This window comes from Athalia rosae, chromosome 6, assembly GCF_917208135.1.
Source record: "Athalia rosae chromosome 6, iyAthRosa1.1, whole genome shotgun sequence".
Lineage (NCBI taxonomy): Eukaryota > Metazoa > Arthropoda > Insecta > Hymenoptera > Athaliidae > Athalia > Athalia rosae.
Window position 1 is genome coordinate 2,124,084 of NC_064031.1, and position 24,347 is coordinate 2,148,430.

At 41.7% G+C, this 24,347-nt stretch overlaps 6 protein-coding genes and 1 long non-coding RNA gene across 11 annotated transcripts in view; 6 read left to right on the forward strand and 1 right to left on the reverse strand.

The window, feature by feature from the left end:
* The window catches only part of LOC125501410, a 47,705-nt gene extending 34,904 nt beyond the window's left edge, over positions 1 to 12,801 (reverse strand). Inside the window, exons 1-2 of one of the 2 annotated variants that reach the window (XR_007278976.1) lie at positions 12,650 to 12,787; positions 10,585 to 10,802 (exon numbers count right to left, since the gene is read on the reverse strand). This is a non-coding gene — a long non-coding RNA (uncharacterized LOC125501410). Of the gene's footprint in view, positions 1 to 10,584; positions 10,803 to 12,649 lie in introns of both variants that reach the window. The other variant, XR_007278977.1, reaches the window with a different exon arrangement.
* On the forward strand, positions 48 to 1,490 carry LOC105691750. The gene is made up of 3 exons (XM_012410440.3): positions 48 to 474; positions 626 to 919; positions 1,136 to 1,490. The coding sequence occupies exons 2-3, from the start codon at positions 686 to 688 to the stop codon at positions 1,217 to 1,219; spliced, it is 318 nt and encodes a 105-aa protein (XP_012265863.2). The 5' UTR covers positions 48 to 474; positions 626 to 685; the 3' UTR covers positions 1,220 to 1,490.
* On the forward strand, positions 2,858 to 6,443 carry LOC110117351. Its single transcript, XM_020855680.2, has 3 exons — positions 2,858 to 3,703; positions 4,507 to 4,833; positions 4,908 to 6,443. Exons 1-3 carry the CDS (start codon positions 3,650 to 3,652, stop codon positions 6,411 to 6,413), a joined length of 1,887 nt encoding a protein of 628 aa, XP_020711339.2. The 5' UTR covers positions 2,858 to 3,649; the 3' UTR covers positions 6,414 to 6,443.
* Positions 9,868 to 11,086, forward strand: LOC105691726. Its single transcript, XM_012410413.3, has 3 exons — positions 9,868 to 10,021; positions 10,107 to 10,528; positions 10,618 to 11,086. The coding sequence occupies exons 1-3, from the start codon at positions 9,968 to 9,970 to the stop codon at positions 10,991 to 10,993; spliced, it is 852 nt and encodes a 283-aa protein (XP_012265836.2). The 5' UTR covers positions 9,868 to 9,967; the 3' UTR covers positions 10,994 to 11,086.
* Positions 12,078 to 14,664, forward strand: LOC110117352. Of its 2 annotated transcripts, XR_007278972.1 has the most exons (4): positions 12,080 to 12,308; positions 12,376 to 12,609; positions 12,674 to 12,820; positions 12,888 to 14,664. XR_007278972.1 is itself a non-coding variant. In XM_048657136.1 (3 exons), exons 1-3 carry the CDS (start codon positions 12,258 to 12,260, stop codon positions 12,764 to 12,766), a joined length of 378 nt encoding a protein of 125 aa, XP_048513093.1. In that variant the 5' UTR covers positions 12,078 to 12,257; the 3' UTR covers positions 12,767 to 14,664. The 2 variants fall into 2 exon arrangements, 1 of the variants encoding a protein (XP_048513093.1); XM_048657136.1 differs by having other exon boundaries at positions 12,078 to 12,308; positions 12,674 to 14,664.
* On the forward strand, positions 14,513 to 17,098 carry LOC105691790. 2 transcript variants are annotated; one of them, XM_012410511.3, is made up of 4 exons: positions 14,513 to 14,664; positions 15,034 to 15,192; positions 15,456 to 15,709; positions 15,814 to 17,098. In XM_012410511.3, the coding sequence occupies exons 1-4, from the start codon at positions 14,643 to 14,645 to the stop codon at positions 16,588 to 16,590; spliced, it is 1,212 nt and encodes a 403-aa protein (XP_012265934.2). In that variant the 5' UTR covers positions 14,513 to 14,642; the 3' UTR covers positions 16,591 to 17,098. The 2 variants fall into 2 exon arrangements, with proteins under 2 accessions (XP_012265934.2, XP_012265935.2); XM_012410512.3 differs by lacking the exon at positions 15,034 to 15,192 and having other exon boundaries at positions 14,517 to 14,664.
* Positions 17,099 to 17,171: 73 nt separating this feature from the next.
* On the forward strand, positions 17,172 to 20,655 carry LOC105691789. Of its 2 annotated transcripts, none has more exons than XM_048657128.1 (6): positions 17,172 to 17,309; positions 18,185 to 18,288; positions 18,374 to 18,529; positions 18,620 to 18,882; positions 18,946 to 19,200; positions 19,318 to 20,655. In XM_048657128.1, exons 2-6 carry the CDS (start codon positions 18,222 to 18,224, stop codon positions 19,852 to 19,854), a joined length of 1,278 nt encoding a protein of 425 aa, XP_048513085.1. In that variant the 5' UTR covers positions 17,172 to 17,309; positions 18,185 to 18,221; the 3' UTR covers positions 19,855 to 20,655. The 2 variants fall into 2 exon arrangements, with proteins under 2 accessions (XP_048513085.1, XP_020711344.2); XM_020855685.2 differs by having other exon boundaries at positions 17,198 to 17,336.
* Positions 20,656 to 24,347: the final 3,692 nt, after the last annotated feature.

Consider the following 24,347-nt stretch of genomic DNA (forward strand, 5'->3'; position numbering starts at 1 on the left):
GGGTAAAGAGCGAAAAAAAAAATTAAAAAAAATTTGCTCGACCGATCGGAGATTCGAATTTCATAAAACTTGACGATATTTTCGTCTGATCGGGGTAATAAATCGTCGGAGAAACGATCGAATCGATTTTCCGGAACTCGGAGAGACGTGAGGAGGAGGTCGGCTTTTGGGAAGTTGGTTGTAACATTCGAACAGCTTATGAAATATATCCGTGAGTTCGTCCGATCGCGCGGCGCGTTAATTTTCAAGGGCCCTCGATCGGGGGTCGACAAAGGTTGGCGCCCCGACGCGTAACGCCCGCAGGGGGAAATAATCGCCGGACTTGCGAAGGTCTTCCACGAGCTGTATCGTAACGTCGAAACCTCAGCGGTATATAAGAACTCTCGGTACCGACGAACAGCGTTCACTCCAGCCAAGAATTATACCGCAGATAATTCCCGTCGATATTCCGTCGATCCGCGACAACGTTTATCGGTCAGTATTTTCGGCGACACGAATCGCGGACTCGAGGAGCGGCGAAAATTGTGCGAAAATTAAAAATCACGACACCGATCGTTGCGCGGATAGGTCGACTGGTGATCGGATTTTCGTCGATCGAATTAACGAGCTTTCGTCATTTTCGCAGATTTTTTCGGGATAAAAAAGGAATTGAGAAGAAAAAAAAGAAGAAGAGAAGCGGACGATCATGAAGACCTCGATAATGGCTGTAGGATTTCTCCTGGCAATCGGAGCGCTGAAAATTCACGCTGCACCTCAGATACACGTGAACCCGGAAACTCCGTACGCTCATCCCGCTGTCCTGATAAATTCCGCCATGGAATCTCACTTGCCGGAGGAATTGCGTAATCCATTTTACAAAAATCCGAGGATAGCCAAAGGCTTGGCGAAGGAATCGTGGTTCGGAAACAAGGAAATGCAGGTGAACCACGCGTTACACGTGCATTAATTCCCCCCCCCCCCCCCCCCCCCCGCACATTTACCGAATCGACGAAGAAAAAAAAAAGAAAAAAACAAAACCCCCAAAAAGAAAAAGTAAAAAGGGACGATAAATCTCGCGATAAGTTTTCCGAACACGTACAACAAAAAAAACTTTTTCATTTTTCTTCCTCTCATTCGTTTCTTTGTTTATTATTAGGTTTTGGAACGTGAGGCGGAAAAAATACCGAGAGAAAAAATTTACAGCGTACTCCACAACGCGGGACTCGCCCGGAGGAGATAAATCTGCGATTCGATCGCCAGCCGTCGATTGAGAAGCAAATGAAAAAGACAATCGAGTGAAATGTGATATGCAATAGAGACGAAAAAGAAGAATGCGTGATTGACATTTGTGCGTTGGTGTCTATTGATTCGTTACACTGTTATATTTATTGTATTTAACCGTTGCGAGTGAAGTCCCGATCGAATGTGGAATGACCGAAGTGTGAACGAGCACGACGAGGTGAGGCGACGTGTTTGTCGAGAGAAATTCGAATGAGATCAAATAAAGAGATAAGAAAAAAATAATTCCGAACGTCGCCTGATTTTACGCGACCGGATCGACCGCGGCGAAACGCGGGACAACCGCGTCGCGGAAAACTTTGAGAAGGAGATTCGGATTTCGATCAAATTTTCGCGTCCATTCAAATTTATAAATTTCGGAAACGTAATTCCCACAGCTACTTCATCGAGAACCGAAAATCGAACGCTAACTTCCGTGTTCGTCCGAAGAATCCGACTCGCGGAAACAGACGTAATTAATTGATTAATTACGAAACAAACGAACTACTCGCTCAAGATTTACTAACGATAAAATAGTTTCGTAATTAGAGAAGACGTTTCGCCGTGGCAGACGGTACTACTAATTGAAAATTTGTGGTGCACGTATCAGCCGTAACAAATAGCGCGCCTCGTCTCCAGAGTAGATTAAATTTGAACGGTGAGTTCTGAGATATCGCAACACCGGGTGTCCCACCGGGGTGAGGAGTTAGGGAAAGTTTAGAAAATAAAAAAAAAAAAATCTTAGCCAGTCAAAGAATTTCGACGGGCCTCGAATTTCGTTCCGTCCAAAAGTGTAAACGGATTTTTTCCCTTCCTCTCCAAACTTTCCGAGGAAAGAAAATGGACGCGTCAAAATATTTTCCAACGAGGGGTACGAAAGTTTTTCTCTTTTTTTTTTTTCTATTTCGGTCTCCGGTCTCCTAAGCGAGAACGAAGTTCTGCCTTCCGTTTGAAAATTTTCCGCGTTTCGAGACCACCCCGTAGACCTCAGTATATCCGATTAGTAATGGTATCCAGAAGCAGGAAGACACGTGCAGAGAGTAGTTCGGATTGTAGGTAAGGTAAGGTACGGCGCGCACATGCATAACATTATCCTACGATGGAAGGCAAAGAGAGGAGGACAGAAGGAAGGGCCTCCAGATCCTAGATGGGAGAGAAGCGGAGACTGGAGAGTGCACATCTCTGTAACTAGAACACTCTAAGGCAATGGCGTTACAGTGTAGAATCTAGTTGACGTATTTGCATCTTATTGTCTCTGCGCTACTTCGCTCCGACCTGGGGGAGAACGAAAGTCAATATACCCGAAGAGAAAGAGAGAGGGGGAGAGGCTAATCGGGGGTGTGGGGGGAGGTTGGGGGGATTTTCTAGGGGGGATGGGAGCAGGAAGATCCATATATGTATAAATCTCCACATAATCTATCTATAATGTAACGTAAGCCGAGAAGTTACATTGGCTTACGACAGAAGTAGATGCAGAATTCAGTAGCAGCTGCAACAGAAGCGGGGAAAATTATACAATTATATAAAATGAAAGACAGAAAAAAAAAAAAAAAAGAAAAAATGGAGAAAAGAAGAATTTATACATCGAATAAAAGCTGTAGCACGCGTGGGAATATATCGCGATCTATTAGAGAAGACGCGAGAGATTCTTATCGAGATATTTCAACTGTAACTACCACGCGCAGATTAGATTTTTTATACGTACGTATTTTACGTGTGTCTGATGAAGATTTTAGAATACGATGTTCCGTTTGACGAAAGAATTTTCAAATTGATTACGTTCCCAAAATTTGAAAGTACTTAGAAGCAGAAAAAAAAACAAAAATAAGATACGTTCATATACACCGGTTCATTATTTTCTAGATGGCATTTCTATATGCGCGTAGTGTATAAGGAAAGTGAGAATGAGAATGACGAGAATAAGACTAAGAAGAATCATAACGAGAGTAGGTGTATAAGGTGAAGTACATGAGACGCGAGTTGCACGAGGTTCGTGCGGGGATGTGATATAAAAGGCGGTTGAAGATGGATCGGGTATCGCAGATCATCCTGGCGGCTTGTTCGGGAAGAAAGGATCGCTAACTCGCGAGAATTTATTAGAAGAAAAAAAAAAAAAAAAAAAACACATAAAAAAAAGCCCGAAGAAAGGAATGAAAAATTCAAATGCGGAGAGGAGAATAATAACGCGTCACGTGATATCCTCCGCGAGGTAAACGAGCGAAAGGTCATCAAAGGTTAACGGCTAATAAAACTGAGGAGAGCAAAAGCCGAGTGCAATTTTCACCTGTGAATATTACGATCGAATCATCGCGAAATTTTCATTTTCTAAAAGAACCGAAATAAATAAATAAATAGAAAAAAGAAAATAAATAAATAAAAAATCAGCACAGGGATGTACGGGGTTCTTTTATTTCTACACGTCGCAGCAGCGGTCGTCGCCCAATCGGTGAGTCTCGTCGATTGGAATATTAAAATGTAGGAAAAAAGAAAAAAATAGAAAAAAAAAAGTAAGGGGAAATCGATCGCTTCATTTTTCATCTCGAACGAGACGAGCGCATCTTACTCCGGGGGAAAATGTGGAACGTAGGAACTTATAATAAGGAGAAGCAGTTTGTAGAATTTACTTTCTAACTTCTCCATTATCTCGCCGTTAAACGACAAGATTTCATCCTCGGTAAATTGAACACGAATTTTCCTAATCCGAGCCTATCTGTATCCCCGTTATTTATTTATTAATTGAAGAGAAGAGAAAAGAAAAATAAAAAAACGAACGGTTAATAGCTCGGTGGATGATGAGGCGGATTAGGGTATCTCTCCACGAGTTTCCAAGGCGTATTTGACGGGTCCGCGGTTCGATGAACTTTGCGGATTGATAATTGTTTAGCGAGGTGAAAATTGTAACCGAGGCGGAATTAAATTCGAGGGTGGAGGCGAGCCCGCGATAATCGGAGATAGAGAGAGATAAAAATATTTCGCGTCAGACGTCGCAGCTGGAGAAAAATTGGTCAGTAAAACGAGTTCGTTGACCCACTCTCGTTGTATATCATCCGGGCAATTATCTAATCGCGATCAAGTTCATTGAACGTTCTTATCGACGGAATGTGATATGAATTAAAGCGTTTTCGAATCGCCAATTTTGAGAAAATAACCGCAGTTTTTGACCGATAAGAATTACAAGGATGAGATTCAGATCGTAGATTGCAATATTTGTTCTTCGATCGATTCATATTTCTGATTTAAAAATTTCAGGCGCCGTTCAGTCACGAAGATCGCGGAAGCGCCGATTTCCGAGCATCGGATCGAATCGTTCGCGACAATTTCGATCCATCGGAGGAGCGAGTTCGACAATTTTCGGAAACCGGATCCGCAGACGACGAAAAAGAAAGCGCTCTCCGAAAGCCCGGAATTCTGGATCCGGAAGTAGCCGATCAACTCGAGGGAAATGGGTGGCTCGACGTGATCCCCGGTATACCGGGAAGGGATTACCCCAACTACGATAAAATTCCGAAGACCTCGTTTTCCTGCTTCGAAAAAACACCGGGCGGTTATTACGCGGACATCGAGGCGCGTTGCCAGGTGAGATGCGAACGGTTCGTGAGAACGACGAGAAAATCCAAAACGACTGAACCCGACGTTAAAATTTCCCACAGGTTTTTCACGTCTGCAGCACCGAGGGTGAAAAAATATCGTTCATGTGCCCGAGCGGCAGTATATTCAATCAAAAATATTTCGTCTGCGATTGGTGGTACGACTTCGAGTGCGACGACGCCACGGATCTGTACTCGTTGAACGACGAGGTGAACCGAGGGGGCACGGGATCCGGGCCCGGAGGACCCGGAAGAATCGGGGAGGAATTCGACTACCCCGCGGAAGGATCATCGTCGTCGTCGTCGTCGTCCCTGCAAGATTCCCGCGGGAACGGAGAACCTTACCAGACATCCGGCGGCGGTTTTTCGCGCGACGTGGAGCCGGGATTCGATCTGTCTTTGGCGGGAACCGGAGAAGGTGGTCCCGGTTACGCGCGAAGAGGAAGTAGCAGCGGCGGGGGATACCAGAGCAACGTGAACGAGGAAATACCTCGCGGCGATAAAAGGGGTGGCAAAAACCCGTCCGACGATCGCGGGATAATTGAATCCGCGGCGGCTTCGAAAGGTCGAGAGGTTCGATTCGAACGAATCGCTGATAAGGCGGAGTCGACGGTCGGTGGAAAAAAATCGCGAGGGAAATTTTTAAGCTCCGCTACGAGCGCTCGCGGCGATCAAGATCGTGGAGGAAATTTAGCAGCGGATGTTGGAGGGAACGGGCAGAACTTCCGGCTGCAAAATGGCCCGCTAGTTTCCGATGGAATTTCTAACGGCGGTAATTACCAGAGAGGAAATATAAATGCGAACTCCGACGTCGCCGACACCGTAGCTGACGCTCTTCCTACCGATTATAATTTCCGCGACGCTGGAGGACGCGGGAAAAATCAGCGTCGGGATCGCCAGGAGAAAATTAACCCGGCGGCCAACGAAAACTTGGCGAAGAATAAAGGAGCGGTCGAAAGAGCGGGTGGCTCCCTTTCGACCCGCGACAACGATCAGCGACATTTTTCTTCGGCTACGTCGGCGGAGGAAAGGGAGGGCGAATTCGTAACGCAGATTCCCGATTCGGTCAAACAGAGTCAAAGACAGAGGAACACGTACCTCAACTACAAAAGCAAGGAGGGTAAAGAAGGAGATTTTCGAAATTCCGGGAGTTCGAAGAGTTGGGGGGACCGAAGGGATGTCGAATCAGTTTCGGGATCCAGAAATCCCGGAAAACTTACGGAAGCCCGTTCCCCCGGGACGCCGACCGATCTGGACCGATCCGACCGGAAGAAGGACACGAGGATATCCGACTTCGAGGATGAGGAGAATAATTTCGCGCCTTCGGGATCGGGGCCGATTAATTCTTACGACTCGAGACGACAGCGCGGAGAATTACGTTCGCTTCAAACTACGTCCGCGATCGGAAACGAAGGCGAAAATTTATCGCGGTTGAATCAACGCCCTCGACAAAGTAACGGTAAAAATTATCGAGCGGCAGATTATCTCCTGGGGGTCGTTCCGGGAGAAGAAAATATGAGGAACGGTAACGAACCGAATGAGCAGCTGAGATTGTTACCACTTTTGTAAAGTCGACTGATTAAACGAATTTGAGTAATACAAAAAGCATTACATGTTGGCGATGTTCGTTCATCGTTTCATTTTTGTCCTGTCATTTTTTTTTTTTTTTCAACTTCGTATCATTATTTTTCACAATCGTCGACCTACGAATTTTTCCGATCGATATATCTTAATTTTACTGCTCCAAAAAGCGAAAAATTGGCGATTACTCGATCAGTTTTATAGATTGATCAATTTAACTTGTGAATTCGGATTCCTGAGATCGGAATACATAAGAATAGCCTATGAAACCAAACTAAGAAAAATGTTGATTTTTGACGCCAAAATCGAAAGAATTCCGAGGGTCGAAATATTCGAATATTTCAATTCACCAGCAAACCCGGGCTTTGCTGGACTCAGCGTAGCCACGGGCGCGCGGTTTGTTTTGAGGCGTCACCTTCAGGGCTGAGCAGAGGTGACGTCTCACAACAAACCGCTCGGGATATTATCCGTTTTAGCCGGGATATTATCCGTTCGCGAGGATACGTACGGTGTATCGACCAATAGGAGTTCACGGCGAACCCTCGTTTCGGTGTAAATATCATAATGTTCGGCAAAGTTCTGGAGCCGCAACTTCGTCGATGGTAATCAACGTCCATCCCACTCGGTCTCGCTGGCAGTGTCGATAGGCGATTTCGAAATAAGAATCTCTACGAGGAAATCGCTCCCAACAGCGAATAATTGATGATTTACTCGATCGATTGCACGAGTAGATGATTTTGGCTTTCAGACTTGGATTCCTGAGCTGATTACACGTGAGATTACTCTTGAAGTACCAAAAAAAAATCGATTTTTTGGCCAAAAGTAAAGTAGTGAAAAAATTGATTGTATTACACTTTTCTTACGTATTTTGCCCTCAGGAATCCGAATCTGAAGGAAAAATTGATCTATCTCCAAAATTGACCGAGTTATCGCCAATTTTCAGCTTTTTGGGGTCAAAAATAAAACATTGATTTTTTGGTCTGTCTTAATGTAATTTGAGCTCAGGAGTCCGAATCCGAGAGAAAAATTGATCAATCTTCAAAAATGACCGAGTTATCCTCATTTTTTCGCATTTTTTGGTACAAATTTGAGGATATCTCGAAGGTAAAAAATCGTAGCTCAATTTGGACAACGGATTCGTGTTCCTGAGGTCAAAATACATAAGAAAAGTGCCATACGATCAATTTTAAAAAATAAAAATTTTTGGCCAAAATTCGAAAAAATCCAAAGGGGTACCCCTTGGAAAAATCTGAAATTTTGGCAAAAAATTTTTATTTTTTAAAATTGATCGTATGGCACTTTTCTTACGTATTTCGACTCCAGGAACACGAATCCGTTGCTTAAATTGAGCTACGATTTTTTCCCTTCGAGATATCTCAATTTTTCTGCCCCAAAAAGTTGAAAATTTGACGTTAACTCGATCAATTTTATAGATATATCAATTCGACTTCCAAATTCGAATTTCAGAGACCAAACTTCTCAAGAATATACCAAAGAAAACCCTAGAAAAAAGTATTATAATCATCATCAATTGAATTGAAATCGTCTTGATTAAAATAATCTTCGTGTCCAATAATTGTTCTCCGAAATTTAGTTCATCGCTCATTAATATTCTATTCATGAAATATTGATCAACGTATAATAACCTTCTATCGATCACGATCACGTAATATAATATCCCGTCGCTCAATTGCTATATTTTACGAGCATCCGATCTGGATTGGTGTCTACAAAATCGCGGAGCAATAAAACTTTGAATTGCACGTACAGAAATGTAACACGAGTGTTAACCACCGTATCGAATAATTAGTACAAATAGATCGGTATCGTTTTCTTTCTTTCTTCACCTCCAAATTTAATGATCAATTTATCTCGAGACAAAATCTCCTCCGATTAAATTGTCCCTATAATATGAATCATGGGAAGTTTCACCGAAGCAAATATATTCTGTGTAATAAAAATTTCAAACACTTATAAATTTCGTAACGTTACGGTACACCGCCTGTTATATATTCGTCATTTCTCGTTACAGTTTGACAATTTCTGAACAACAATTTTTTCGTTTCGTTTCCTTCAAACTTTTTCTCTAGCGTTTACACTCACGTACGATACAATTCTCCAAGTTTACAACACAAATCACCCGAAATAGTCAACGTTTAAATAATTCATTGACATGCTAATTGACAGTTATACTCAAGATTATTACTGTACAGCCTCTTTCCGAGGAGAAAAATGATCAAGTTATTCTTTTCTTTTTTCGTTTTTTATTCTCTTCATATGAATTTAATGCGATGAGCTGCTAATCGCTCGTTTCAACGTTTACAAAAAGTTAACAAACACAGAAGAAAAAAATAAAACAAAAATGAACAAGAAGAAAAAAAAAAGGAACAATAGCCCACAAATTTGTCACACGTCGTATTAACTCAGTTATGTTATTATACACTGTTCGAGTACAGGGTCGCGATATTTTTGTTCTTGTTTTTTTGTCATCTACAAATAAATTCGCCTGACCTAAATGCGAAGTAACAGAAGAAAAAAAAGAGAAGAAAAATTTTGTCGCGTTCGAAAAGTTTAAACCATAAGAAAATTCTCTCTCATACAACGATATCAAAATTCGTCAAACGATCTTTAGAAAATATCGTTAGCCTGTGAAATATTCAAAATCGTTGACGACTGAAAGCCTCTTGGTAGCCATTAGCTATCGCCCAGAGTGCTGGTCTTAAAATAATTTTTTTTTTTCTGATTGATATTCCATGTTCACGTTGTTGGACAGAAACGAAAGTATATAAAAAATGTCGTACTCTATTCTCTTAGAACGAATGAAATAAAAAACAAAAAGTACCAAAATTTAAAGAAAGAAATCAGAGGGAAATCAGGTGAGTGGGACATACGCAAGATCAAAGGAATCCCTGTTAAGTACGACAAAAAAAAAAAAAAAACAAGGAGGGAAGAAATCGAAGGATTCTTTCCATTCGCAAGTTTTTATCCCTTCGACGGTGACGAAAATGAATTTTGACGAAGAACGCGAAATATTTTTCTTCTCTTCTCTGTGAAAAGTATCAAGAAATTGGGTCACGGACTCCTACGAGAGTAAACGTCGCAATTGAGTGCAGTGTGTATTATTTATTACAAAGAAGATGAGTTTCGGTCCATGGCTAATGTGAGAATACGGCTATAGGTGTTGTTGTTACACTGTAGTACCAGTACGCGTTACGCAATTCAGTTGATGATTGCCGAATACAGATCACTTTCGCTCAACGATCATACGGGGATGAACGAAATGTACGAAAAAAAAGATTCAACACAAATCAACGTTTATAAATACACGCATAGTATACCTACGCACGCGTTACATGGTGGGAGAAAAATGTGCCAAATAATCTTACGAGATGAAACCTACGAGGATCGTGTACAGCCTCCGCGTTGGCTATATAAGCGAGAATATTTTCTAGAATCAATATCAGAAACCATCTTCCCTCAGTCATCATTCGACTGTAACAAATATCCAAGGAGTAACAACTTTTCTATAAACTTCAAAAATCATGACGTACCGCGATTGGACATTCTTGATATTCGCTCTCGCCATCTGCGTAAAGGTCCGCATATTTTCTTCACCGACAGACCTTAACGCAGGAGTTTCTTTTTCTTTCTCGTCGTTATCCTCGTTATCTTGGTTCGCAGGCTCAACAAGGTTACCGGAGAGAAAATCCCGCTAATCAATTGGAGTACAACGAGTCAGGATTTTCATCGAATCCCGAGGTATACGGGGACGAGGATGCGAGCGACGTTACGAGGAGTTCGGGAGAAGAAATACCGGGGGAGGCTGGCAAGGATTATCCGATATTCGCCGATGTGCCGAAAACGGGATTCGAATGCGTTAGCCAACGATATCCCGGCTACTACGCCGACGAAGAAGCCGGCTGTCAAGTATTTCACATCTGTCAAAACGGGGGTCGTATGGATTCCTTCCTCTGCCCGAACGGGACGATTTTTAATCAGGAAAAATTAGTCTGCGACTGGTGGTTCAACTTCGATTGCGCCCGGGCGCGAAATTTCTATTCGGTAAACGAGGCCGTCGTCAGGGCAATGGAAGAAGCTGACAGGTGCGTAAAAACTGAATAGAAAAAACAAAAAAAAAAAAAAAAATAGTCCGACTCACCCCACGTAACGTCTCTCCCCCTCTTTTCCGCAGGATCTTAGCCGAGAGGAGGACCGCCGAAGAGGGATATCGTTACGGCGAGCCGAGTGGCCCGAGAAAACAGCAAGGATCGCCGTCGTCCTCGAATGTTCCGGAGTCGGATTTCGACACGGTGGTAGTTGAGGCGGCGAGAAAGGGGCCCTCGGGATCCCAGCGACTTACTCCCCGTGCCGAAGATCCTGCGAGACACGATGAAACCGGACGTCAGAAGTTCGAAAATTCGGCGAACGGCTACGCGACGTCGAAAGATTCTCAAATAACCGCCGCTACGTTCGGAAACCTCCGTGGCAACGCGGAGGACACCGAAGTCATTCAGGATCAACCTAGGCGCGATTATCTTCCGACTAGATTCCGCACCGATCAATACTAGATCGCAACTGACGCGGAGCTTCTATTTTTAATTGTACAGTACGAAGTGGACGAAATATTTATATCCGAATAAAGAAAATATTTTTCAAGATAAGAAATTCGAACGTTTTTTTTTTTTTTGTTTTTTATGAAACAAATCGAAACGTCCCACCCTACGTTGTTCGCCAACGGATGACGACGTAACGAGGATTATTGAAGAGGGAGAACGAATCACGATCATCACGTACTGAGACGATCTCGTTCTACTTGTATAAGCGCGGTTCAGGATGAGACGAAGTTTGATTTATCGTCAAAATAGCACGCGCCGATCTATCCGCGGTTTACGAAACCTTCATTTTTACCATCGATATTTAACCGTCTAATTGTAAGCCTTGTTGAAAATTTATTACCTCTACGTTTGAACAAATTTAATTTCCTACCATTACGTAGACGTACTTTTTTCTTTCATTCATTCGGTTTTTTTTTGTAATTTTTTTTTTTCTTCTTTGCCACTCCGCAGAGCGTGCTGTTATATCATTACCGGTTTAAAGAATATAGGTGCGATGTTGACAGCGAGCGCGTCCATTAACCGACGGATGAGAGCGAACAAAAAGTTGTTGAGGAAAAAAAACTTTTGACAAATCACTCGCGAGCGTAATTAATTTAATAAAAATTAATTCACGTGTCTGCCAGTCAGTCGAACGAATGCCCGTTCAATTGTTGCACCAGATTTGAAACGGATACCGCATTCAATTGAGAGGAAAAAAAAAAAAAGACCGCACAGTTGAAAGTTGAGGCCGATGGAAAAAAATAGCAACGTCCTGTACGAATCTGGTTCCAGTGACCGGAATTGGGATAAGATTTTTTTTCCTCAAGACTTTTGACGATATTGAGACAAAAATAATAATTGATCAAGAAGTGGGTGAAAATTGTTCCACAGTTTCAGCACGTTGATGATTCTTTACGGGCGTTCCGTGGGTCGTTATTTATCCCTAAGGTATAATATACGCGTTGCGAAAGCAAAGTAGACGCGAACCAATTTGCTCGATATATTTCACGGTAGGTGAGCGATAGTTTTGATTCCGGATGGGCGAGAGAGCAGATCTGGCGTACCTGATAACTATTTAAGGGACGTACTCCGTTCAAAGATGCATCAGCTTCACTCTGGTACTCGAACTTCGAACAAGTGCTTCGATTCGGTTGCAACCAGAAACAAACCACCATACCGAACCAATCGAACGTTCGTAACGGAATTTTCAGATTCTAAATAAAAAAAAAAACTAAAAATGCTTTCGACACGAGAGATAATCATTTTGAGTGCCCTGACTCTGGTCAAGGTGGGTGACACCGTCGTCCGAAGTTCGTGACGAAAAGTCAGAAGCTAATAAAAATTGGCAATTGCAGTGTCAGTACGAATACTACCGTCCGGATACCGGAAATTATCGAAGAGCGAATTATTTCGGCGGTAACTTTTTCGCCGAAGAATTTGGTCCGGAGAACGAGGGGACCGCGATCGACGAAATACCGGGAAGGGCCGGTACGGATTTTCCGGTTTTTGCCGAAATTCCGGATACTGGTTTCCGATGCGACCGACAAATATATCCCGGTTACTACGCGGATCCTGGGACCGGATGTCAGGTGAGACGCGCTGTAAAATTTTTCAAAATTCAATACTCACTAGTTCTCCGGGTTTCCGTTCCAGGTCTTCCACATCTGTCAACGGGGTGGAAGAAAGGATTCTTTCCTATGTCCAAACGGTACGATATTCAACCAACAATGGCTCGTTTGCGATTGATGGTACAATTCGGACTGTTCGAACGCCGAAAATTTATACTTCGTAAACGAACAGGTGAGAAACAGATCCAGCGGGAATTTATACGTTGAAGAATTTTTTTCATTCGATCCTCGTGTCCAAGGTTTTCAGAGCGATGGAGGAGGCTGACTCGAATTTGCAGGACCCCAGATACGATCCCTTTCGAAAATTTCGCCCGAACGATTCACGCACACCTTACCGAAACGGTGAACCTGGATCACCCGGTGTCCCCGGTCTCGGCAGGAGTCCTTCGGGATATTTTCGATCCGATTCCGGAGATTCGGGATTCGGACCGTTCGGGCAAAGAAATTTCTTTTCCGGAACTCCCGGTTTCTCCCGACTCACCTCAGACGGAACTAATTTCGCCAAAAATCGGGTTATTTCCAACGGGAACTATCTTCCACCTCGAAAATAGCTAGCTGCGATCAAAAAATCATCCAGACATCGTCAATAAAACAAAAAAAAGGACATCGCGAGCGATAATATAATTTTTTTTTACATTTCAGTTACAGTAGTAGAATAGTAGCAGTGATAATTGTCGTTAGAAACAAAAAATATGCTGCGTTGTAGAATTTTGTACAGAATAAAGAATTTGCAAATGAAAAATTGAAAGAGATCGTTCGACAGAAACCGAAGGAGGCGAGATAGAAAAAGATGGAGAACCAGAAAAGAGATGGAAAATTTAGATGGCATATTTCTGATAAGATTGGCGGGTAATCAAGTGGATTTTGACCTTGGTTGTATGCAACGTGCGCCGAAGTTATGTCTACAATTATTTGATTGCCCGATGGTAAATGCAGCGGTAATTATAGAAATATTGAAGCAAATGCTACAGGAGCCGCATCGCGTTTATGATTATAATAGCGGAGGAACCTTGTCACTCGAGATTGACCTTATCTACGATGGTTACTATTGTAAAATAGATACGTTAAACCCTGTGTCATTCTACCGTCAAACAGAAGCTGAAAGTTACGACTCTACTTATCGTTGAGGTTTGTAATTTTTCGACGTTAGAAAAAAAAACAAAAATGATTCGTCCATATTTTTTTTTTTTTTTCAACAAACTCGTCCTCTGGCTGATCCAAAGCGAGCGCAACGAGTACGGCGATTTATCGAAACGTCTCGAATTTTCTTCGCGAAATTTTCCTACCTTCGATGGAACGCGCTCGATTCGTAAACTTCGAATGGACGAATGATGAAGTAACCGACCGACGTGACCTCGAAAGAGCCAGGTTTTATTTTGCATGACGATGATCTCTCGGGCGCTTATGTCATAGTTATATGGTCGACTGGTTATTTGTCGCGCGGGGGCAAACAGCGAATGTACGAGTTAAATTGCACCGGCTTGTAACGCGAGTGCATGCGAATGCGGTGGAATCGCATGTGACCTTGACTGATCTTCCTTGAACGTAACATTTCCTATATATATATACATTATGTACCTATTCGCGCAGCGTCACCGTACACCGACTGCACGACCACCACATCGCGAGCATTGTGCCAATAAAAATCGTCCAAGCTTGGCTCGGTCCAACTTGGCCGTTAGGCACCTCTGCGTTAGAAGAAGAAGGAGTAGGAAAATAGAGCGAGATAAACTACGATGAATAAACGTTGCAGGGACGTTCGTATATATGACGAGGGCGAGTGCATTTTCCTCCCGTCAGTATTGGAATGCAACTACTTCACGTCGCTCTCCAAATGTTTCGTCTGTAAAGAAAAATTTGGCAAATTTTTTTTACTCGTTTTTTTTTTTCATTTTATTTAATTCCTTCGGAACGAAACGAACGACGGTAAAGTGGAATCCGCGTTGAAAAAAAAACCAAAGAGAAAAAAGAACCGTCGAACAAATAAATAGAGAATGGAACCCAAATCGAAATCAGGTAGGCCGAATTCTACAGTGTTCGAAGAAATCGAAGACGCGACGATAACGGCTGTGAAATTCAACAAAATTTCTATGATACATAGATCGATGAATTTTTTTCTATTCGCGATAAGATTTTTTTCATAAATCCGACAGAGGAAAAATAAATCTCGTATCTCGTTAGTCGATAGAAAAGAGTGTCACGTGGCTAATTGAGATTGCGTGCGGAGCCCTTGACCTTGATGAAAAAAGAATCCTTCGAGGTTTTCTTGTCTAGTGGAGTAAATTGTAGATACGGATCGTGACCTGGTTTCCGCGGTGAATGTAAACGCGGTGTACGAGAAGTCGGTGTGATTTCAATGTGGTATGAAATGATTGAATGCTTCAGAATTGATAACGAAGCTCGGCCCGTTGCTGCGAAAATTCGAGAAGGACGAAGGCCTCGAAATCACCGACGCCGAAGAGGAAGCCGCTTGCAAAATTGGCGACAATTACATCGGGATTTTGATGCGAACGACCGTGAAGGGGACACGTGGAAATGGAGCAAGTCAGTAGCCAATGGCCTTCGCCATTTACAACGGACGGTTAGCTCGTTACGATTCACTTGCGCCACGGATCGGTTTATCTTTTACCGAAGAGGGCCGCCGGGTCGCAGATAACCGATGGAGATTAGAAATTGAAAATTCTCATACGTGTACAGCGAACGTTGCGCCGGCCCTTTCGATCGTCCGTCAGCCGATCGATTAGCTCCTGTTTTTCCCCTCCCTTTTAATTTTTCTCTCTCTCTCTATTTTTTTTTTGCTACATCAGGTTACGGAAAGACGGTGATGATCAAGTACCTGCCTCATCACCGCGAGATAAAGGACTTGATAGGGACACCAGCTTTGTTCCAAAACGAGAGTCATTTTTACGAGAATATCTTACCCGTGATGGGAAACGTTGGTCCGATTTGCATCCACGCGGAAAAAGATTTAATCGTCATGGAGGACCTCGGACCCTTGGGATACGTCGTTCAACCCCGTAGGGACCTGCTGGACTTCGATCACTGCCTCGCGATGATCCAGGTCGGCTCGATTTTTCTCATTCGTTTTCGTCGGAACGGTGTAAAAAAAAAAATCTTTTCAGCCGATAAATTTGATAAAACTCTGTATCGCCGTTCCGTCAACAGACCTTGGCGCGCCTCCACGCCGGCGGTTTGGCCTTGAAGTTGAAGAATCCCGCGGCGTTCTCGGAGCTGGTAAGCCCTTTGGAGGAAGCACTGTTCCCCCAGAGCTCGAAGAAGTCATTCGGGATGACCGTTGACCTCAGTCTGGCTTCGGCGATCGCCCAACTCGAGTGGATCGAACCACGGAGCGACGAACTCGCCGAAGGTATCGCCTTCCTGAAGACCTTGGTCGAAGGGGCGTACGCGATTTTGCAGGAATTGGTGAGACCTGGAAAAGGAAAGTACGACGTCATCACCCACGGGGATTGTTGGATAAACAATATTATGTTCAAACACGATTCGAGTTCGAAAATTGCTGACGTTAAACTGGTGGATTATCAAATATCGAGGCACGTTTCCCTCGCCATAGATTTCCACTACTTCGTCTATTCCAGTGCCAAGGACGACGTGATAAAAGAAAGATACGAAGATCTGGTGAACGCTTATCACAAAACCCTCGCTCAAACTTTGCGAGAAAAATCGATTCCTCAAAGACACCTGAACCACCTCACCGTCGACTGGTTGAAAAGTGAACTCGAAACGTACGCCAAATATGGATTGATCACTTGCCTTTGGATCAGCAGCGCTGTTCTAGCCGAGGAAGACGAAGTCATTAACATGGACGACGTTTCCGCCGATATTATGGAACTATGGAAAAAAAAGGAATTCAAACCAGCCCCAAAACTTGCCCACAGATTAAAATTCGTCCTTCTCGACTACATGAAGAGATATCATGTCTAAAGAGAGAAAAGAAAAACAAAGAATTCGATTAGAAACTAGACAGACATTTTTCGGTAACATTCCCATGTGAAATTTGTACGGTACATTTATATATCCAATGCGAAATGTTTGTTCAAATGCGAGTACAGGGAGATTCAAAAGAGGTGTCCCAACGAGGGGTGACCAAGCGACGTCACGTGAGCGCGACAACGATAAAACGCTTATTGGTGAATCGGCGTCATCTGGCTGTTAATTGGCTACCGAGCGAAACGTGACGTCGATCAGTCTCCGCCTACTCGTACACCTCCGTTGAAACTCACCCTGTACATCAGAAAATATGCTTTATCGATTTTAAAAGATTTAACAGCTAAAAATTGGCTCATGGTTTCGCTGTTTTTTCAACTATTTGTGTCTACCACGATAGAGTACAAGCCTCAGTTCGGAGGGTACGGTGGTCCGAATCGATGTTTTTTCGAGCTGGCAAAATCACCGATTCTTCGGCGATATAATAAAGTTCATTGAACGCGCACCGAGTTTGAACTCATATCATTAATGTAAGGCTTTCGAGACAAATCTAATCGTGAAAATCAAGTGTATATGTACAACTTTATCGCAACGTCAGATCTAATGACGAACTACGCCCATATAAATAGGCTAGAATACCTCGTTCGAAAATCAGTGATCGACCGAGTCTCTCGACTGCAATTATTATCCTTTCGACGAAACCACGAGGACTGCAGGTGAGATGAGAGCGATAAGAAAAAAAGGTAAAAAATGACGACAAAATTTCACGGTTGAATTTTTATCGGCGATTTTTCCCAACGTGATTCCAAAACTCGAAGATCTCTTTGAAAGCCAGCGATAGAATAAAAATAAACGCATAGATAAAACGAACTGATTACCCGCTGCACTTGCACCGGCGTGTACATCGGGCTGCGAATCCGAGGCGTAGGTCGGTTTGACGAAGGATCGGAAGTAAAAAAAAAAAAAACTTATTTCTCACCGTTTGCTCTGAATTTTTGTTCTCGCGAAGTCTCGCTGTAGCGTAATGCGAACTGATCGTAACTCAATTTGGACTTGAATTGAGCCATAAATATGACAGAAAGATATCCCGCGGGAGTTGTTTGTGTACATAGAATACATCATGGATTGGTCAAGGCAAACGGTTTTCATAGGTATACTTCGTCGAGCTGTATGAGAACTTATATCGAGTTATGACAACAAATCAAATAGAGGACGGTTGAAATTGTGGCGAATATGCTTATAAAATCGATGACATACGAAATTTTGCTGTATATCTCGACCCAGTGACTCGGCAAAAGGAGAAGAACGCGGGCCGCGGGTGTAACGCGGATGGATTTACGTCGTCGAAAATTTTATATTTGAAAAAAAAAAATGAGAACAAAATTGATCGAAACTATTATCTAATTTCCGAACGTTCGTTTTTAATGATATTTTTTTAACCGTTAGACTTGATTCGCATTCATGTCCGTTGTTTTATAATTAGTGTTGTACGTTTTTAATTTATATAAAAAAAAAAAAAAAAACCAAAAAGAGACGCGACGAACTCCGAGGAAAAAAAGCAATTGTGAAAAATCGAAAATATTCATTTCAGTTTCGAATAAAAACTGAACAAGGATAAGAGATAGAAAATGAGTCCCTTGGTGCGAGATCCCAAGAATCAAGACAACCAGACGGTGAAAAGTTTTTCAAAAACAGGTATATATAAACGTATTCGAAAATCACCTCGCGACGCAAACGATTCAGACTAACCAAAACGTTTCCAATTATTTTCACGCGACAGATCCGGAATTCTTGCAAAAAATTTTACGACAATGGGAAAACGATTCCAGTCTGGAAGTTACCTCGGTCGATGAAATACCCGCTTGTGCAGTTGGTGTGAATTACATGTCGGTTGTTAACAGGATAAACGTAACTGGAAAAAGATACAACGGTTCACGTGAGTAAAATTTCCACGCGCTCCCACCCGAATTTTGAAAAGGATCTAGAGAGAAAAAAAAAAAAATGCGGTATATTTTTTTCTCTGCAGCGTACCAAATCAGCCTGATATCGAAAAATCTGTTCGAAGACAAATGTCACCAAGAGGTGTTCCATTCGTTGGAATTATTTTCGAACGAGACCAAGGCCTACGAAGCATTTTCATCGTTGTTCAGTAAGGAACAAAAATTATTTCCAAAATGTCTGTACGCCGACGGCGAGCTCATAGTTCTCGAGGATCTGAAATCCTTAGGATTCGTCATGGCCGACAAATTGAAGGGTCTGGATTTCGATCACACGAAACTGGTGTTGGAGGTAAGATTTGTTTTTTTTTTTGGGGAAAAACGGAATTTCCATTTTTTCGTTGCTTCCCTTCAGACGCTGGCGAAGTTTCACGCGGCGTCATTCGTGCTGGAGTATACGGAGCCCGAAAAATACGCGGATATTCGTAGGAATATAAAGGAGGTAGTGTTTCCGCCGGGCTACGAGCACAACGGCATGAAATCGATGATGAACAATATCGGAAGAACGAGCTCGTTTTTTCTCCAAGTCGGAGCAACGCCGGAGGACAATCACGCCAAAGAAATCGCTTATCTTTCGGAAATCGGCGACAAGGTCTACGACACGTTGAAGGTCGGTTGAAAGTCCCCGAAGATTTGGGGACTGGTGAGAATAGCTTTTTCCACCCTGCCGTGAGTGAAACGATCTTAACAACGTCCGTGTTTGTTTTTCCATTTTTCTAAATCGCAGGAATTGCTGAGGCCCAAAAAATACGCGGCGATGTGCGCCGGCGACTGTTGGATATCGAATCTGTTGTTCAAATACGAAGATTTCGAGAGCGAGCAGAGTAAAGTTCAGCGGGTGTCGGAGGTCCGTTTGATCGATTTTCAGGGGTCGAGATTCTCCTCCGTTGCTACCGACATTCTCTACTTTCTTCACACTACCGTTGATCACGCGTTGATAAAAGAGCGTTACGACGAAATTATTCAAATTTATCACGCGACGTTGATTAAAAATTTGTCGACCAGAGTCCCCTCAAAGGTCATCAAAGACCTGTCGATCGATTGGTTGAAAAATGAACTCAAGACCTACGAACAATACGGATTTTTCATGAGCCTCTGGCTCGCGCCCGTTACTACTTTGGAACAAAAATTAATGCTCGACCCTTCGACCGTCGCCTCGATAGCCTCCGCGAACGGTTACATCACCCCCGATTATCTCAAGGACAGAATATCGCCCGCACTTTTGTCGAGGGTTCACGATATTTGCAAATATTTTTTAAAATAGTTCCCACCCTTTTCAATATCATTCACTTCGCATAATACTTCAGACTCATAGATAACTATTTCATAATTATTAATTAATGATTTTTTATTTCAAAAAATTGACAACGCGGTTCGTGTACATGGGGAAAAAAAAACCATTCCATTTCTCTTAATTTTGGATTACCGCGAATTCGAATTTTATATTTAATCTTTGCCAGAGAGAATTGTTTCCACGTCTATTTGATATTGAAATTTTTTTAACGATTGTCATTTCCAAATTTTAGATACGTACGTTAGAATTAATTGTAGTACAATTTTATACGAATCTTTAACGATAATTTATATGCATATATTTTTTTTTTTTTTAATCATTCGAAGAAGCAACTAAATTACTTACACATCAAGTTCTGAAACTGTGACGGAAAAAAAAGTATTACAAACTTTAGAATAATTTAAAATAATATCAATTTCCAAAAATTCACAATTACTTTAAAGATAATTATTACCTATATGATAAAAAGCGAATTGTATTAATAGTTTTAAATAATTGTAAATAACGATAATTATTTTTAATTCAGCATTAGATTTTTTTCTAAATAAGTGTAGGTATAAGGAATTCAAACAAAATGAATAAACAAACAAATTAGATAGATGTGATTGTATGTTAATAATTAATTTTTCAGTGATCGTGAACCAAATTTTATGATGATAGTTTTAAGAATGTGAACGAACAATTTTATAGCGAATTTTTTTGTTGGAAATAATTTTAAACGATCGATAACAAGAACGATGTAAAAACTAATAAATGAATTTCAGTACACGATTATTTTTTTTTTACTCAAAAGCCCAGTAACGAACTTGACCTATATCGAGAAGAGCTGATAAAAAAGGCAATTTTCGTTTTTTTTCCTAATGAGCCCGAAAATAATATCGTTCAGTAATGATTAAATTGATAATTATCGGATCAATGCGGTAGCAAATTAATAGACTAGCGTTATGATAATATTAATTTTAACTGACACAAGGTTGGTGTGTGTAATAAAATCGAAAAGAAGAAAAAGAAAAAAAAAAAAAAAAACTTTATCAAGATCGTTCCATAAAGCAAATATTATTGGAATTTGATATCAATCTGATCGACGCCGGATCGTCTCGCCATCTCGCGAATAATAAGAATGGCTATTTATTTATACCGCCGCGAATAATACGGTAATTGAAATTCTGCAGTTGCAAGTAACTCAGCCGATAAAAACGCCTGCGGAATTGCAGAAACAAAATTCAATTAAATAAATAATCAAAAAAAAAAAAAAAAGTATTCATTCCACCCGATTTGATGTTTCCAAAAAAATCCTAAAAATAAGACTAGACGAAGATTTTGAAAATCTACAAGTTTTTCACCTCGTTGAAATGATCTGAGGGAAAAAAAACAACGAAAAGCAAAATTTCGTCGAATTTTTGGCTGGATTCAGCTCGATTTTATCCGATGTCTTTGGAAATAATGATACAATTGACGTATTAATTATTTCAATTAATTATATCGAAATATCTGCGATTCGCGGACACCAAATTACGATTGAAAATTATGGATATTATTAAAATTTCCATATATCCACACTCCGCGTACGTATCAATTTTACCTAATCACCGGTAAATTTTCTCACGTATGAACATCTGTCGGTACAGATATACAAAAGCCGTGCGTAAGTAGGTATATATGTACAGCTTACGTATACATAACCATGTGATCATGTATCGATATTAAGTGGTCACGTTTATTTAAATGGCTTTTCTAATCGTTGCCAACTCTGCACGCGATCGGTGCATAAAACGATCATGTACGTACACAGGTATGCGGTACGTATACACGTACAACTGTGTGTAAATGTATTTGATTTCGTGAAAGGAATTTTCGTCGAAAGATATCATAACGTTACCCATATTATATGTAAAATAATTTCGATAACTCGATAACGCGATTTGAAAAAAATAATCGCATAGGAAGAAGAAATTTAATTTTTGATCATCGAAGATCGGCATCGGTATTGTAAAGATCCGATGCACGGTCGATCCGCGACCGATATTCAACGAGCGTAGATTTGTCGAGGATCGTTGTATGCAAAGTAAAACGAAGGTGATTGATCGGTGTGAAATTTTCATACGTTTCAGGTCAACGAAACTACCTTTAATGTCCGAGGTCATCGCGTCCATTATATCATCAAGAAGTACGATGATCTTGCGTGACTGATTTCATAGGCTATAACATTTTACAAGTTTTAATAGGCGATTTAATAGAATAATTATAATCCCGGATATCAATTTTCACGTTGATTAGAAATATTTTTACATGTTTTACGGAATTCATTCTAATTGATTATCTATTTCGTCTTCGTCTTTACGTTCGTTGAAAAAGTACTATATGCTCGAAAACGAAATAACAAAGAGATAAAAAATTCAATTATGGAGCAAAAAACGATCTTTTCATTGTCAGAAGATACGACTAATCGAAATTTTTACCTCCACGACTCTGGTTTTTTGTTCTTCGCTAATTTCCATTTTTTTTTCTCGTCTTTTCCATTTGTAATGCTCGTGAGATGTAATCTTAAATAATTTGAAAGGCAGGTGGCAATGCAGCCGTATTCTGAAATCGAAAAAGGGGTTTACTTTGGGTAGCATATTTTCCGCCACTTTTCATTTTCTACGTCTCTGCGGGGCCCGGGTATTTGCCACTTGGGTGGACAAATCGTAAACAGCGTCCTTCGCGAAATGACGAGGCGACTACGTCGACGATACCTCGTCGAGCTTTACGATCTCGCCGTCGTCAATTTCTAAACCCACCACCACTTATTCGTCTTCGTTATTCACCTCCTCTTCTACCCTCCTTCCAACCCTTTTCTCGCAAAACCAGGCGACGCATTTTTGTCACTCAACGCGATACGATCAACCGCGGTGATCCCTCCGCTACAAAATCATTTTTTTTTTTTGTCTCACCCGCTTCGAAACGATCCCAGAAACTATTCTCATTTTCTTCGATTTTCTGCGCGAAGAGTTTCCAGAATTTTCCGATCGCCAAAATTGGGATTTCTTTTCCAACAGATTTTTGAAATTTCGATCGAGATTTGTTGAGCCTTTCTTCAGATCCGAGGTCCGTTAGAGTCGTGATCGCGATCGGGTGTTCCCGAAAAAAAAAAGGGGAGAAAGGAAGGAAAAAAAAAAAGGAAAATCTAAACAAATCTATACATCGGACAAAATCGAATGTTGACCCAAACCCTTCTGATTTCCGGAGAAAGTCGAGCGTTAGCTACACGTATAAAGAGCGGAAGCAGCGTCAGCTGACATAACGTCGATCGAGGACGACCGTAAAAGCTGGCTGACTAAATCTAAATTGACGCTTTCGATTCTACAGTTCGTGACTCTGCCCTACAGGCTTACAACTGGTGCGAAACCCCCCCTCTCGTTACAATTTTCCCAAACCGATACGAATCGATCCACTCTGAATCGCGCCGAGAAGGTGAAAAAAAAAGAGAAAAAAAAAAAAACAATACCGCATCTGCGGTAACGCGCTACCGATTTTTTTCAACCCCGGAGCGAAAACGTTCGCTTTTGCTCCTCCGACGAGAAAAAAACGTGCAACGCGGCGTGCGAATCGGTGTAGGAATATCGATTTTCCGCGCGACCGATTGAAAATTCGCCATCGAATCGACGTTGTGATTTTATTTTTGGATTTTCACGCGGTTATCCGCGGGTATGTCGTATCGATAATTTCGAACGTGGTATTCCGCGGGTAGCCGCTGTACATTACTCTGTTACACTGTTCACCGCGGTGCAGCTGCCGCATCGTCGGTGTAAAAGTCTATGCAAATATTTAATAATGCACTTATTAGGAATTGCGTCATGCGGTGTGGATATTATGCGATGCAGATGTTATATCGCGTATAGCTGGGATGTATTAACGCTGTTGTTACTCTCCGCGTATACATGCATACATGCATACGTACATATATACATACATGTGTATATATGTACACGTACAGTGATTTTTTGAGGATTCCGACTCCTGCAGGCGCTGGAGAAAGTTCGTGGTACCATATTGCTACCTCATTATTCAAAGACTTTGCGAAGGAGAAAAGAAAAAATCGCGAAGAAAATGAAGAACGAGACCGAGCAGAAGAAGAGGAAGAAGATTCGATCCTACCGGTATCTCTGTACAGGACTGTGTCGCATCTTTGCACATTACCTGCGGTATCTACGGTGTATAAATATAATACATATACCTAGGAATAGTAAGACGACGATATCTACATCTTTGTTACGACCAGGTAGCACAGTCAGATGTATAACTCACCTCCGGTGTATTTCTGCACCCACAGATCACACGGACCGGCTACAGCTGTTGCTCTCCCCGAGGATTTATCGGCAAACTACGTGTACCCGTATCATTCCTACACCGTACGTATATCAATACGTGTGTAATACATAATAAATGTGTATAATTGCGGACGCGCGAAACTGTCTGAAACA